Source organism: Macaca thibetana, chromosome 9 (genome assembly GCF_024542745.1).
Source record: "Macaca thibetana thibetana isolate TM-01 chromosome 9, ASM2454274v1, whole genome shotgun sequence".
Lineage (NCBI taxonomy): Eukaryota > Metazoa > Chordata > Mammalia > Primates > Cercopithecidae > Macaca > Macaca thibetana.
The window spans coordinates 92,418,725-92,433,991 of NC_065586.1; the positions used below are offsets into that span (position 1 = coordinate 92,418,725).

Below are 15,267 nucleotides of genomic sequence, written 5' to 3' on the forward strand. Positions count from 1 at the left end.
TATTTTGTCTCAGTTAAACTAACAAGTGGTTTGTCTACTGTTTTCTGCTTGTTTGTTTATTCAAATAATTTACTCTTGAATTTGTTAGCCCTATAATATTTCACCTTGTCTGTTTCCTTGTACTCTCCTTAAGTTTATTTTGTTGTGGTGATGGTGGTGGGTTGTAAGTATTATTTTTGCTAGCTTCCTTAAATTGAATACTTCATTGTCACTATTGTCAATGGGTGATGTGGATATTTAAGTCTGTGGGTTTTTGTCTGGACATAGCTTTAGCTATATCTCTTTTATTTTTGAACCACAGGACTTTCATTATCTAGACATTCTGCAATTTTAATCTTGCTGTTTTTATGATCTAAGAGCTATAAAAAGGGAAGCATGGGGGGACTTTTAACTCACCAGCTAATATTTATTCTATTTTTGTTATTATATTATGTCCAGTTTCACTGCTTTGCAATCAGAAAATATCTTGGTGCTATTTCTGCCTTTTAGAATTCGTTAAGATGTTCTTAATGCTTAATAGATGGGCCATTTAAAAAAATGTGTTATGAGGTTATAGAATCTGATAGACCTGTAGAATCAACTCTAGTAACTGTATTTTTCAGTTTATTTTAGAGATTCTGTGAATCTCTACTTATTTTTTGGTCAACGTGACACTGACTTACTTGGGTTGACAGAAATGAATTAAGTCGTTTTATGACTCTTGATGCTATGCTATTTGGTGCATAAAGATTTATGACAGTTATATTCTCACCGTCGCTTATACCCTTTCTCATTATAAAGTGTCTCGGCTTTGGTTTTGTTTAACATTTTCTGACTTTAAAAACAAAAACAAAACAGTGAAAACCTAGTCAACAACTAAAATTGTGATCCCAGCTTTCTCTTTGTTAGCATTTACCTGTATGGCTTCTTTCCTTTTACTTTTAAACCTCTCTAGGTTGTTTTCTTCAGTAATCATCTTATGTATAGAACATGTAGTTGGGTTTGGTTTTGTTTTTTTGTTTTGTTTTGTTTTGTTCTGAGATGGAGTTTTGCTCTTGTTGCCCAAGCTGAAGTGCAATGGCAGGATCTCGGCTCACTGCAACCTCTGCCTCCCAGCCCCGAGTGATTCTCCTGCCTCAGCCTCCCAAGTAGCTGGGATTACAGGCATGTGCCACCACACCTGGCTAATTTTGTATTTTTAGTAGAGATGGGGTTTCACCATGGTCTGGACCACCAGGCTGGTCTGGAACTCCCAACCTCAGGTGATCCGCCCGCCTCAGCCTCCCAAACTGCTGAGATTACAGGCGTGAGCCACCACTCCCGGCCAGGTTTGGGTTTTTGATCCAACATGAGAACCTTTTTCTTTCAGTAGGAAAGTATATCACATATATTTATTGACATAACAGATAACTTTAGCCATAAGCCAGTCATTTTATTATATATTGTTTTCTGAAGGAAGTCTGTAAATCTGTAGAGTCCCTCAAATTAAATGCAAAATTTTACATACATATTTATCTATTCTTGAAGAAGGAAAGCCCACCGGTTCATCAGATTCTAAATGGGGACACCAAACCCAAGAGGTTAAGAACCACTGCCTTAAGTCTTCATGTGACACACCACCAGTTCCTTCTGTTGCTCTCCTAGTGGCAGGACCCCTGGTCTTCATGGAGTCTCCTGGAATCTTCCTCTTGACCCACCAGCTTTGCCACTGGATTGTAATTTTACCAAGGGCAGAAAGTTTCTAGCAAACCCTGGACTCCTCTAAATAACAGCTCATTGGAAATACTTAGGTCTACAGAGAAAACTCAAGACTCATGAGCCATCCGACTGATTCTGCAGAGGCGGCCTCGCTTTTGCTTACTTACCCACAGGTTCTGTAACTGAATACAATAAAGCTTTCCTCGTCGGTCCTTTCTATGAAGGTCACACAGGTGTGCTTCTCCCAGTGTCTCATGGCCTGCTTAAAAATGGCCCTCTGGCTCCCTGAAACAACAGGGCAAGCACTCAACTTCAATGGTGGGTCCATACTTTCTTTAGATGCTTTTTTTTTTTTTTTTTTTTTTTTTTTTGAGACGGAGTTTTACCTTTGTTGCCCAGGCTGGAGTGCAATGGCGCGATCTCGGCTCACTGCAACTTCCAGCTCCCGGGTTCAAGCGATTCTCCTGCCTCAGCCTCCTGAGTGGCTGGGATTACAGACATGCGCCACCACATCCGGCTAATTTTGTATTTTTAGTAGAGACGGGGTTTCACCATGTTGGTCAGGCTGGTCTCAACTCCTGACCTCAGGTGATCCGCCAGCCTTGGCCTCCCAAAGTGTTGGGATTACAGGCGTGAGCCACGGCACCCAGCCTCTTTAGCTGCTTTAAAGCATGCTGAGTTAAAACAAAGGATGTTCCAACAATTTAAAAAAAAAAAAGATTGTTAATAATACTGTATCGTTTACTTGAAATTTGATAAAAGAACAGATTTTGTGTCCTCACCAGCCCTCCAGTGTAAGCTTGAGTGGTGATGGATGTGTTAATTAATTTGATTATGGTGATCAAGACATAATACATCAAATCTTCATGTTGTATACCTTGAATATATACAATTTTTATTTGTCAATTAAATATTTTCAAAAAAAAAAACAAAAAAAAAAACCTTGTTCTGGTGACCCAGAATAGAAATATTCCAGGAATTTCCAGGAATCAGGATTTCCCTTGCTAAAAACACAACATAACTTTTCTCAGTTGCCAAAACCTAGAGAGTAGGAGTTTGTGGATTGGAAGGGAGGGTAAAAATAGATTTTCAAAATATCCTGGGCTTCCCAAATTTTCCTTTGTATTGAAAGTATTTTCCAAACATTTACAAAACCTTATCCAGGTTTTTCCATTTGGAAACTGCAGGCTTTTGAAGTAGGGGGGAGTCAACTCCAGCTCACCAGCACTGTACTTCACCCCCTCATTTTCTTTTAGAATTTTAGGAGAGTGCTCCTATGCACTCTAAAAATTCTATTTGCATATACATCTGTGTGTTTTTGCACAGAGTTTCAGTGTCTTGTGGGGAATCCTTGAGCCTAATTTTTCTTCCAGGCCTTTGAAAATAGGTGAATTTCATACTTTTTCTGAACCTGTCTTGGTATTTCCTTGAGTGGAAATTTGCTAAATAGTAAAACTCCAGGCTGACAGTTACATATAGTCAGTCAGTTCTTTTCAAAATCTAGAAGGAAGACTGTTTAAATTTTCCTAGAAGCAATGAGAAGGATCTAGGAAAAAACAGTTGTCTGGGAAGTAGGAAGGATGGTGGGAGTCGGAGGTATGAGTTCTCCAGGGCCCTCAATGCAAAACAAAAACAAAAATTACAAGCAAAACAAAACAGCTGACATCACTTGGATGTTTGTCCCCTTCAAATCTCATTTTGAAACATAATTCCCAGTGTTGGAGTGGGCCTGGTGGGAGATGTTTGGGTCATGGGGGTGGATCCCTCAAGAAGGGCTTTAGCACCATCCCCTTGGTGAGTGAACTCTCACTCTGAGTTCATGTGAGAGTTGGTTGTTTAAAAGTGTGTGGCACCTCCCCCACCTCTCTCTTCCTCCCTCCCACCATGTGATGTTCTGGCTTCCTGTTGCCTTCCACCATGATTGCAAGCTTCCTGAGGCCTCACCAGGAGCAGATGCTGCCACCATGCTTCTCAGATAGCCGGCAGAGCCGTGAGCCAAAACAAACTTCTTTTCCTTAGAAACTACCCAGCCTCAGGTATTCCTTTAGAGCAACACAAATGGACTAGTGCAACAGCACTCGGGGAGGCTCCCATCATTCCTACAGGATGTGGGGATGGTATCACATTGTTGTCCCTAAAAACATTCACATAGAATAAAGAATAACAGCTGGGCATGGTGATTCATGCCTGTAATCCCAGCACTTTGGGAGGCCAAGGCAGGTGGATCCCTTAAGCTCAGGAGTTTGAGACCAGCCTGGGCAACGTGGTGAAACCCTGTCTCTACAAACAATTAAGAAAAAAAAAATTAGCTGGGCTTGGTGGCACATGCCTGTAGTCTCAGCTACTCAGGAGGCTGAGGTGGGAGGATCACTTGAGCCCGAAAGGTTAAGGCTGCACTGAGGCATGATCATGCCACTGCACTGCAGCCTGGGCAACAGAGCAAGACCCTGTCTCAAAAAAAATAAAAGAAAGCAAGAAAAAACAAACAACAACAAAAAATAGAATAACTTAGCTGTGCATTTCTTTTCTGACATCTTGACATTTTTGGCTCAAATTGTTTATAGCTCAATCACTTACCAAAAATAGCAACCCTACTAATTACCTAATAACATGAAATACTTGTGTCAACAAAATTCTTTCATATAACATTAGTTCACTTTGATGAAAGGAATATAAATCTTTGGTCAGAAAAGCACACCAGATCTGAAAGAACACAGTTAGGATACCAAGGAACAAAAGTTTGTAGCTGTTTATCGTTTCTATTTTTTTTTTTGATTTAGGCACTCACCTCTCTCTGCTGTGAGAACAGACCTCCTTGAGGGCAGGATGAAATCTTAGTCATCTTTTTTATCACCAATCCCTAGTTAAGCACCTGGCACTAGGAAGCCGTGGGTTAATGCTGTGGGAGCAAAAGGGAACTGCAGGAATTCCGCTGCCCTGCTGCTGAGGTCTTCACTGTTCCCTAACTTACTCATCAGCGGTTCTCAGTGGCTTTGGCAAATCCTCAGGGAATCTGCCTTCATCAGCCACCTCTGAGTAGAGGTCACAGAGCCACAGGGAGGGAAAGGACTTGTAAGTGACACTGAGAGCCTGGGAAAGTCTCTCAGTGTGGCTTGTCACTCAGGCATTCCACTGACATTGGCCGCAGGTATGCAGTGGGCAGATTTACTACCTGCCTAGGATGTGCCGGGCCCTGGTCTCCGTGTTGGAGATACGGAAGCGGAAATGAGACAGAAAAAGACTGCTGCTCCCACAGAGCTGAGGCAGAGACAAAAATAAATGAAACAGAAATAGAAGTAAAGTGAGTTCAGGTCATGGTAAGTGCTGCCAAGGTTATAAAGCAGGGTCTGGGGACAGGGAGGTGCTGACGGGGGCAGGGCGGAAGGCCTTCCTGTGAAGTGTCCCTTGACATAAGACTCAAATGATAAGAAGACAGCCATGCAAAGACCTGGGGAAAGGGCATCCAAGGGAGACAGAAGGCAAGTTGAAGTGTGAGTGCGCAGGGGCCTATGAGGTGGGCACGTCTTGGGATAGGCACATGGCTGGTGAGGCCAGAGCATAGGGATGAAGGATGGGAGAAGGGGAGAGAGGGTCAAAGGCCAGGCAGGAGAGGGATGGCGGGGTACTCGAGGGAGGGCCTTACAGGTCCGTGGTCAGGAATTTCATTCTAGTGGCAACAGGAAGCCGCGAATGATTCACATATTTTAAAGGGAATACTAATATCAGATACTTACTCATTACTGTCTGCCAGGCACCACTCTAAGTGCTTTATCTACAGTAATCCATCTGATTCTCAAAACAACCAGATGGGTAGAAGATATTATCATCCCCATTTACAGAAGAGGGAACTGAGGCACAGAGAGGCTAATTTCCCCAGGGCATTTTGCTGGCAAGTACTGGAGCTGAGATTTGGACCCAGGGAGTCATGCCATGTCCACTGGTCGCTTTGGTCACTGAGTGGAACACTGCTTGTGGGTGGTGGCAGGGGACCTCTGAGTCCAGGACGCTCATCCAGGCAGAGGACAGGGAAGCCAATCACGTGCAGTTGCTCATGGACTTTCTTCTCTGTGGAGGGCTTGTCCTCAAACAGTCATTATGCAAACCCCGCTTATCCTTCAAGGTCCTTCCAGGTCACTCCCCACACGAAGCATCGGGAGCAAGGTAACCAACTTTGAGGACATAGCCCCAACAGAGATTGCAATTTCCCCAGGACTGGTGGGCCAGGCCTTGCTGGCAAGAGGGGGACACCATCTGTAGGTCTGCTGTGGTCCTGAACATCTGCTCCATCCCACCCAGGTCCTTCCTAGAAGGACTGTCTCAACCCAGGGTGACAAAGCACCCTGACCCAAAGCAGGCCTTGTCTGTGGCTACTGACCAGTGAAGTTCCCTCCAATGATGTAGGGGATGACTCCGCCAGGCCATATCCTCTCTGTCCTTGAGGTTGTGGCTCTTCGGACCCGGGGAGAGAAGGTTTCAACTGTGGCATGCGAGGTCCCAGGGCTGTGCAGGAGTGTGGTATTCTCCTGGCCATCTGCAAGACAGTTGGGTTACTATTGACTTTGCCCTTTGATTCCTCCTGTGAATTATGGCTGAGGTTGTATTATCCACGATTCCAAAAAGGGGGTGTTAAAACATGTTCTAAAGGGGCTATTTCATCAGTTCAGGGTTTGGAAGCCCTGGGTGGTAGTTTTCCAGATGGGGGAAGAGTACATGTAATAAACATACAGGGCTATGATGGGAGTGGGTTTGGCTTGTCTGAGGCCTTGAAAGAGGTCACATGGGGCCACAGAATCAAATGGGTGGGGATACCTCACAGCTCTTTGGGTGGGGCTGAGGTTGGGGTGGACTTTCTGCTCAGAGCCACAAGCATTTGGGGAACAAACTGAGTCAATCCCTTGCCTTGATCCAAAATGGTCAGTGTTGCATATTTTGAAATAATTTGGCCAGTACAACAAGGAGAGTGGATCAGATTGTGACACTGGAAAAATTATTTGTAAGAAAAACCCTGGAAAAAGCAGACCCTCATAAAACTCCCAACTTTTGGCATCTGGACCCTTAAGACAGTAGTGTGGGAAACACAAGGAGGTTCGATGGAAGGTTCTGAGTCCACACGTTAGGCCTCCCCCAATGGCAGAGGTGGGTGGGTGGAACAGAATGCTGAAACCCATGGACACCAGTCACTGAATCTGCATGCATTTCATTCACCAGTCAGATAATTTAAAATTTTGTTTTCAGTTGGCTTGCTTAGAATCCCTCATTATTATAATTTGGAGCATTTTCGCTCTAGTTTTTATACTTTTTCTCCTAAAAATCAGGTTTTGTTTTTGCCGACTCTTTTCTTTGTTTTTGTTTATTTATATATTTATTTTTTGAGACAGAGTCTCACTCTATCACCTCGGTTGCAGTGGCGCAATCTCAGCTCACTGCAACCTCCACCTCCTGGGTTTAAGTGATTCTCCTGCCTCAGCCTCCTGAGTAGCTGGTATTATAGGCACATGCCACCATGTCCGGCTAATTTTTGTATTTTACAAGAGATGGGGTTTCACCATGTTGGCCAGGCTGGTCTCGAACTCCTGACCTCAAGTGATCCGCCCACCTAGGCCTCCCAAAGTGCTGGGATTACAGGCATGAGCCACCGCGCCTGATTAATTCTTTTCACTTTTCTTTATTACATTAATGTTATTTACTTTATTACTTCCTTCTATTTTCATTTGTTTTATCCTGACGTTTCATTTCTAGCTTCTTTTCTCTTTTATTTAAAAAAATTGAGATAGAATTCACACACCATATTTACCCTTTTAAAGTATACCATTCAGTGACTTTTAGTATTTTCACAAAGTTGTGAAACCACCACCATTATCTAATTCTACAGTATTTTCATCACTCCAAAGAGAAACTATGTACCCATTAACAGTCACTCCCTATTTCTCCCTTCCCTGAGTCCTTGGCAACCAGTAATCAACTTTGTTTCTATGAATTTGCCTATTCTGGACATTTCCTAGAGATGGAATCACACCACATGTGGCCTTTTGTGTCTGGCTTCTTTCACTTGGCATGTTTTCAAGGATCACCCATGTTGTAGTATGAATCAGTTCTTCATTTTATGGCTGAGTAATATTCCATTGTATGCCCATACCACAGTTTGTTTATCTGTTCTTCAGTTGGTGGACATTTAGGTTATTTCTACTTTTTGGCTGTTAGGAATAGTGCTTCTATGAACATTCATGTACACATTTTTGTGGACATAGTTTTTTCATTTCTCTTCGGTACATGTCTGGGGTGGAATTGCTGGGTCATATGGTAACTCTATATTGAATCTTTTGAGAAACTACCAGACTGTTTTTCAAAGCAGTGGCACCATTTTACATTCCCACCAGCAATACACTAGGGTTCCAATGTCTCCACATCCTCATCAACACTTGTGATTGTCAATCTTTTTTATTATTGTCATCCTAATGGTGTGAAGCGGAATCTCATTTTGGTTTTGATTTTCATTTCCCCAATGACTAATGATGTTGAACATCTCTTCCATGTACTTGGCGGTCATTTGTATATCTTCTTCAGAGAAATATCTATTCAAATTATTTATTCATTTCTTAATTGGGTTGTCTTTTATTGTTGTGTTATAATTAGTCTTTATATATTCTGGATACCAGGCTCTAGTCAGATATATAATTTCCAAATCTTTCTTCCATTCTGTAGGTTGTCTTTGCAATTTTATAATAGTGTCCTTTGAAGCACAGCTGTTTTTAATGAAGTCCAATGTATCTATGATCTTCTTATGTTGCTTGTGCTTTTGGTGTCATATCTAAGAAACTATAGCCTAATTCAAGATCACAAAGATTTATACATATGTTTTATTCTAAGAATTCTATAGTTTTAACTCTTATATCTAGGTCTTTGATGCATTTTTAGTTAATATTTGTATATGGTGTGAGGTAGGGCTCCAACTTCACTCTTTAGTATGTAAACATCTAACTGTTCTAGGGCCATTTGTAGAAAAGACTAGTTTTTCTCCATGGAATTGTCTGGCACTCTTGTCCAAAATCAATTGGCAATCCTTTTCTAGCTTCTTGAGTTGAATACTTGGCACATTAATTTTAAATCTTTCTTATAAATATTAACATTTTCAGGGCTAAATTTCTCTCTGATGTCTTCTTTTCCTGTGTCTCATATTTTGAAATGTACATTTTCAATGTTAGATATTGATACTTTTTTTTTTTTTTTTTTTTTTTTTGAGACGGAGTCTTGCTCTGTCACCCAGGCTGGAGTGCAGTGGCCAGATCTCAGCTCACTGCAAGCTCTGCCTCCCGGGTTCACGCCATTCTCCTGCCTCAGCCTCCCGAGTAGCTGGGACTACAGGCACCCGCCACCTCGCCAGGCTAGTTTTTTGTATTTTTTTTTAGCAGAGACGGGGTTTCACCGTGTTAGCCAGGATGGTCTCGATCTCCTGACCTCGTGATCCACCCGTCTCGGCCTCCCAAAGTGCTGGGATTACAGGCTTGAGCCACCGCACCCGGCCCCTTGATACATTCTTTAAGTTCCATTTAGACTTTCTTCTTTGACCTCTGAATTATTTCAAAGTATGGGTTTTAATTTCTAAAAATTTGTCTGTGTGTGTATTATTGATTTCTAACACTGCACTGTGTTCTAATAACCTATTCTTCATGGCAGAGGTCAGCAATTTTTCTATAAAAGGCCATATAGTAAATATTTTAAGCTTTGTGGGTCATATATTCTTTGTTACAACTACTTAACTCTGCCATTGAAGTGTGAAAGCAGCCATAGATAATATGTCAATAAATGGATATGGCTGTGTGCCAATAAAACTTTATTTGCAAAACAGGAAGTTGGATTTGGCCTACTGATCATAGATGGCTGGTCCTTGCTCTAAAGTATTGATTCTTTGGTATTTAGGCCTTCCTTAGTAAGCTAATACAAGACTGATTTTTATAAATGTTCCATGTTTTCTTACAATAATATGTGATGTCTAATTGATGGGTTTCATATATTGTTCAAATATTCTGCTTACACAGATTTTTGGCTTCTTAGTGTATCAGTTACTAAGAAAGGTGCTTTAAGCAAAACCTCCAGAACTAAGATTATGAATTGTTATTTTCTCTCTCCTTAATTTTTGCTCTAGATTGTTCAAGACTATGTTGATTAAGTAAGACAAGTTTAGAATTGTTAATTCCAGATAAATTTTTCTTTTATCATTAGTAATCCTTTTTATAATAATATTCATTCATAATAATGATTGTTTTGTCTGATATAAATATTGCTACACATTTTTTTATCTGAGTCAAAGTCTGGCTCTGTCACCCAGGCTGGAGTGCAGTGGCACGATCTCAGCTCACTGCAACCTCTGCCTCCTGGGTTCAAGCCATCCTCCCACCTCACCCTCCCAAGTAGCTGGGACCACAGGCATGCACCACCACTCTGGCTAATTTTTTTATTTTTTGTAGGGACATGGTTTCATCATGTTGCCCAGACTGGTCTCAAACTCCTGAGCTCAAGCGATCTGCCCACCTTGGCCTCCCAAAATGCTGGGATTACAGGCATGCACCACCATGCCTGGCCTGCTACACACTTTTTTATTTTGGTTAGTGTTTGCCTCATATAGCTTTTTTCTATCCGTTTTCAATCTGTTTGTATAATTACTTTTTTTTAGTGAGTCATTGAATGGGTGTTATTCTCTGAGTTAATTACATTTCCCACAACAAATAATACAACAAGCTTTGCAATTATCCTAATATTGAGGTTCAATATTATCTTTTTTGGTATCTAAAATAGCTTTTTGTAAATTGAAATTTTTATTGAGATAGTTGTAGATTCACATGCAGCTGTAGTAAATAATTTCAGAGATTTCATTTCCTCTAATGGTAACATTTTGTAAAACTACAGTACAATAACACAACTAGGATATGGGCATTGATACAAACCACTGATTTCACTCAGATATCTCTAGCATTACTTGTACTAATTTGTGTGTGTATGCCTGTAAGACAATTATATCACACTTACAGTTTTATGTATCCACCACCACATTCATGATACTGAACAGTTTCAACACCATAAGTATCCCTCATGCTGTTATTTTGTAACAATATCTACCCCGCTTTCCCCTTTCCTCCATCCATAGCAAAATTCTGGCAACCACCAGTCTGTTTCCATTTCTAAAATTCTGTCATTTGATGAATATCATATAAATAGAAGCATACAGCATATAATAGGGATAATAATTATGCTCTTCTCACTCAGCATAATTCCCTGGAGATTCATCTAAGTTGTTGCCTGTATGAATAGTTTATTTTTATTGCTGAGTAGTAGTCCATGGTATGGATGTACCACAGTTTGTTTACCCATTCACCTGTTGAAGGATATCTGGATTGTTTCCTGCTATTACAAATAAAGCCATTATGAACATTCATGTACAGATTTTTGTGTAAAGGTAAGTTTTCATTTATCCAGGATAAATATCCAAGAGTGGAATTACTGGGTCATACAGTAATTGGGTCTATTTTTGGGTTCTCTGTTACATTGGTCTATATGTTTATCACTCTGCCAGTGCCATACCGGCTTGATTACTGTAGCTATAGAGTAAGCCTTATATAGGGTAGAGTGATTACACCCCTTCAGTCTTCTTTTTCATAATTGTTTTAGTTATCTTTCCATATAAATGTTAGAATAAACTTGTCTATGCCTGCAAAAAACGAAAATAAAAAACTATGTTGAGATAGAAATTGCATTAAACCTATAGAACAATCTGGAGAGAACTGGCATCCTTACTATATGCGTCTTCCAATCCAGGAATGCAGCGTATCTTTCCACTGATTTAGGTCTGTCTGGATTTTTTTCATCAGCATTGTTTAATTTTCATCACACAAATCCTGTACAAATTTTATTAACTGTGTATCCAAGTATTTCATCCTCTTTGGAGTGATTGTGTATATGCCATTGCATTTTTAATTTTGGTTTTTGCATGTTCATTGTTAGAATATAGAAATGTGAGCCATTATAGAATTTTATATTTCCAATATAGAAATGTGCTGGCCTTGAATTTCTGAAATTTTGTTGAGCTCATTGATTGGTTCTAGGAGGTTTTTGGACTTTACTTGCTTCTTAATAGATTTCTTAGGATCTTCTATGTAGACAAACATGTCATTTACAGATAGGGACAGTTTTATTTTTTTCTTTCCAACTTGTTTGCCTTTTCTTTGTTTTTCATGCTTTACTGCAGTGTCTGGAACTTCCAGAACTACGCTGAATGAGAGTATGAGAGCGGATATTCTTGCCTTGTTCTGGGTCTTGGGAAAAGGTGTTTGGTCTTTCAACCATTGAGTATAATGTAAGCTGTAGGGTTTTTTCTAGACACTCTGTATTAAGTTAAGATAATTCCTCTCTATTCCTAATTTGTTGAGTTTTTATCATGAATAGGTGTTAGATTTTGTTAAATGTGTTTTCTTAACCAATTGCTGTGATAACAGGATTCTTCTTTATTAGCTCATTGATGTAGCAGGTTCTATAGGTTGATTTTCAAATGTTGAATCAGCCTTGCATACCTGGAATAAATTCCACTGGGTTATGCTGTATAATTCTTTTTTATACATTGTTGGATTTCATTTGCTAATTTTTTTTAAGGATTTCTACATGTAAGTTTAATTAGGTTTTAGGGATTTCTCTCTTTTTTTTTGAGATAGAGTCTCACTCTGTCACCCAGGCTGGAGTGCAATAGCATGATCTCAGCTCACTGCAAGCTCCGCCTCCCAGGTTCACACCATTCTCCTGCCTCAGCCTCCCAAATAGCTGGGACTACAGGCACCCGCCACCACGCCCTGCTAATTTTTTGTATTTTTAGTAAAGACAGGGTTTCACCGTGTAAGCCAGGATGGTCTTGATCTCCTGACCTCGTGATCCACCCGCCTCGGCCTCCCAAAGTGCTGGTATTACAGGCGTGAGCCACCGCGCCCAACCTTAGGGCTGTCTCTTATAAGCAGCAAACAGCTAGATTTTTTTTCTTGTTGTTCAACCTGAGAATCTTCTAACAGGTGAATTACATGTATTTTATCACTGATATATCTGGACTTATTACCTTCCTTTTGTTTTATGCTTTCTTTTTTTTCTTTTGTTTTCTTTTCCTCCTTTTATTCTCCTTTCTTGCTTTATATTAGATTAAGAAATTTTTCTATAATTACTTTTTATTTCCATTATGTGCTTTCTATTCTTTAATATTGCCTTTCATGTTTAACATTCATACTTGACTTTTTAAAGTATAAAGAATTAGTGAACTAAGAAGACAGATCTGGGCGGCCAGGCGTGGTGACTCACACATGTAATCCCAGCACTTTGGGAGGCCAAGGCAGGAGGATCACGAGGTCAGGAGACCGAGACCATCCTGGCTAATATGGTGAAACCCTGTCTCTACTAAAAAATACAAAAAATTAGCCAAGCATGGTGGTGGGTGCCTGTAGTCCCAGCTCCTCGGGAGGCTGAGGTAGGAGAATGGCATGAACCTGGGAGGGGAGACAGAGCTCACAGTGAGCCTAGATTGCGCCACTGCACTCCAGCCTGGGCTACAGAGGGAGACTCCATCTCAAGAAAAAAAAAAAAAAAAAAAGAAGGCAGATCTGAAGCAACCAGAAACCACAGCCTCATTCTAAGAAATGCAGGGCTTTTAAAATATTTTAATTTGTAAGATACCCTCCAATTTTTCATGTTATTATTTGCTTGCTTTGAAGACCCCAAATTAGTCACCATTATCAATGACTTATTTGTGTTTGTTTGCAATACAGATTGATATCTGCCTTCATATTCACCCATTCCCTTGCTCACTGCTATTTCTTACATCTCACTTCTCCCTCCTAGAAATGCTTTTCAGTCTTACTCTGTTGCCCAGGCTGGAGTGCAGTGCAGTCTCGGCTCACTGCAACCTCCACCTCACAAGTTCAAGAGATTCTCCTGCCTCAGCCTCCCAAGTAGCTGGGGTTACAGACATGTGCAACCATGCCCAGCTAATTTTTGTTTTCAGTAGAGATGGGGTTTCACTATGTTGGCTAGGCTGGTTTCGAACTCCTGGCCTCAAGTGATCCACCCCATTTGGCCTTCCAAAGTGCTGGGATTACAGGTGTCTAAAACTTTTCAATAAACTTTCACTCCTGCTCTAAAGTGTGCCTGGGTCTCTCACTCTGCCTTATGCCCCTTGGCTGAATTCTTTCCTCCGAGGAGGCAAAAATCAAATTGCTGCAGACCTGTACGGATTTGCTGCTGCTAACATCGACAGCATCTGAGGCTACCTTCTGTGAGTTATGTTCCTTATTCTCTTCTGATCATCGCCATTCACCTTTCTTTCCTTTGAACTCAACTCCGTATTTTCCATTTGGGGTCGCGAAAATGTGGTATTTTTTTCAGTGTTCCTCTGCTTGTATAAGGGGTTCCTACTCATCTAGTTAGTCATATTTCCAGACCCAGAAAGTTGGTGTGTAATGCATTGTTAAACCTGAAAATGATTGTCTTACCACCAGAATTTCTAGAACAGAAGTCATACACTTGCAATGTTGGGATAAACCCAACCCGCAGATGTGTTTTTGTTTGGCCTGGACACTTTTGGCCCACACTATGTTTTTTAAAAAATCTCACTGTAGGAGCCAACTTTTAAATATCAAGGGATTTCACATAAGAATCCAGATTTTCTAGTTTTTCTTTAAAAACTGAAAGATTTGGCAACAGCAGCCCATCTTCCATCATAGTACAACCCACTGGAGTTTAGGAGCACCTGCTCTTCATAGTCAGAGCACATGTTCTGTTTGCTGGAATCTCTCTCCCCCCTCACATTGTCCTATTCAGCTTACTTTACCTTTTAGATCACCTGCCTGCCCTCTACGGAAGATATTCTAATTTGCTATTCTAGCCCTAAACTACAAATTGCATCAAGATGTCAAATGTGAGTTGTTCTTGTAGACTGGAAGCTCCATGAGGGCAAGAACTGTTGCCAGCTTGTTCCCCACTTTATTCTCCACACCCTGCACAGTGCCTGACTGGTGGTGAGCATTCAATATTTTTATATTTTGAATGAATGAATTAAAGAAGGGATGAGCTATTCTAAAAATAAACAGCCCAACAGTCCAAACAACTCTGTGTTGGAAACCTCTCCAAAATGTTGGCAACACTGAAGCCCTTAATGTTTACATCCTGAGAATCATCCAGTCTTAAGTAATCACAGGCAGCAATGTAGCAAGTAGAAGTTTGTTACTCAGTTCCCATATGGTTTTCAACAAGTCTCTTAATTTTCCTCTGTCGCCAACTCTCCTTTGGAGAATGGGCAAAAATACTTCTCTATTCAAGGAAATAACACTAAGATATTCCATGTTTCTCTGACAAGCTGTGCTGTATATACATGTGACCTGGTATTGTAAGGGTCGGTTTTATGCAGCCAAGTCAGCATGGGAAAATCTTAAGTGCACCTGGAAAGAAGCTAGGGTGTAATTTCCAGAAATGGGTTATTGAATGACAGCTTCCCCTTTGGTCCAGTGAGAAATTTAATTTGCTAAGGACTCAACACAGGAAGCATTTGCCGATTAAAAATATGTCTAA

At 40.7% G+C, this 15,267-nt stretch overlaps 3 protein-coding genes across 3 annotated transcripts in view; 1 reads left to right on the forward strand and 2 right to left on the reverse strand.

Moving 5' to 3' along the window:
• Nucleotides 1–15,267, reverse strand: part of OPALIN (oligodendrocytic myelin paranodal and inner loop protein) — a 128,147-nt gene that overhangs the window by 80,075 nt on the left and 32,805 nt on the right. The window lies entirely within an intron of this gene.
• The window catches only part of TLL2 (tolloid like 2), a 145,436-nt gene that overhangs the window by 55,820 nt on the left and 74,349 nt on the right, over nucleotides 1–15,267 (reverse strand). The window contains 2 exon segments of the mRNA XM_050802867.1: nucleotides 1,845–1,962; nucleotides 6,053–6,208. Coding sequence (XP_050658824.1) covers nucleotides 1,845–1,962; nucleotides 6,053–6,208 — 274 coding nt within the window.
• PGAM1 (phosphoglycerate mutase 1) overlaps nucleotides 1–15,267 on the forward strand; it is a 1,080,404-nt gene that overhangs the window by 27,594 nt on the left and 1,037,543 nt on the right. The gene's annotated exons all lie outside the window — the stretch shown is intronic.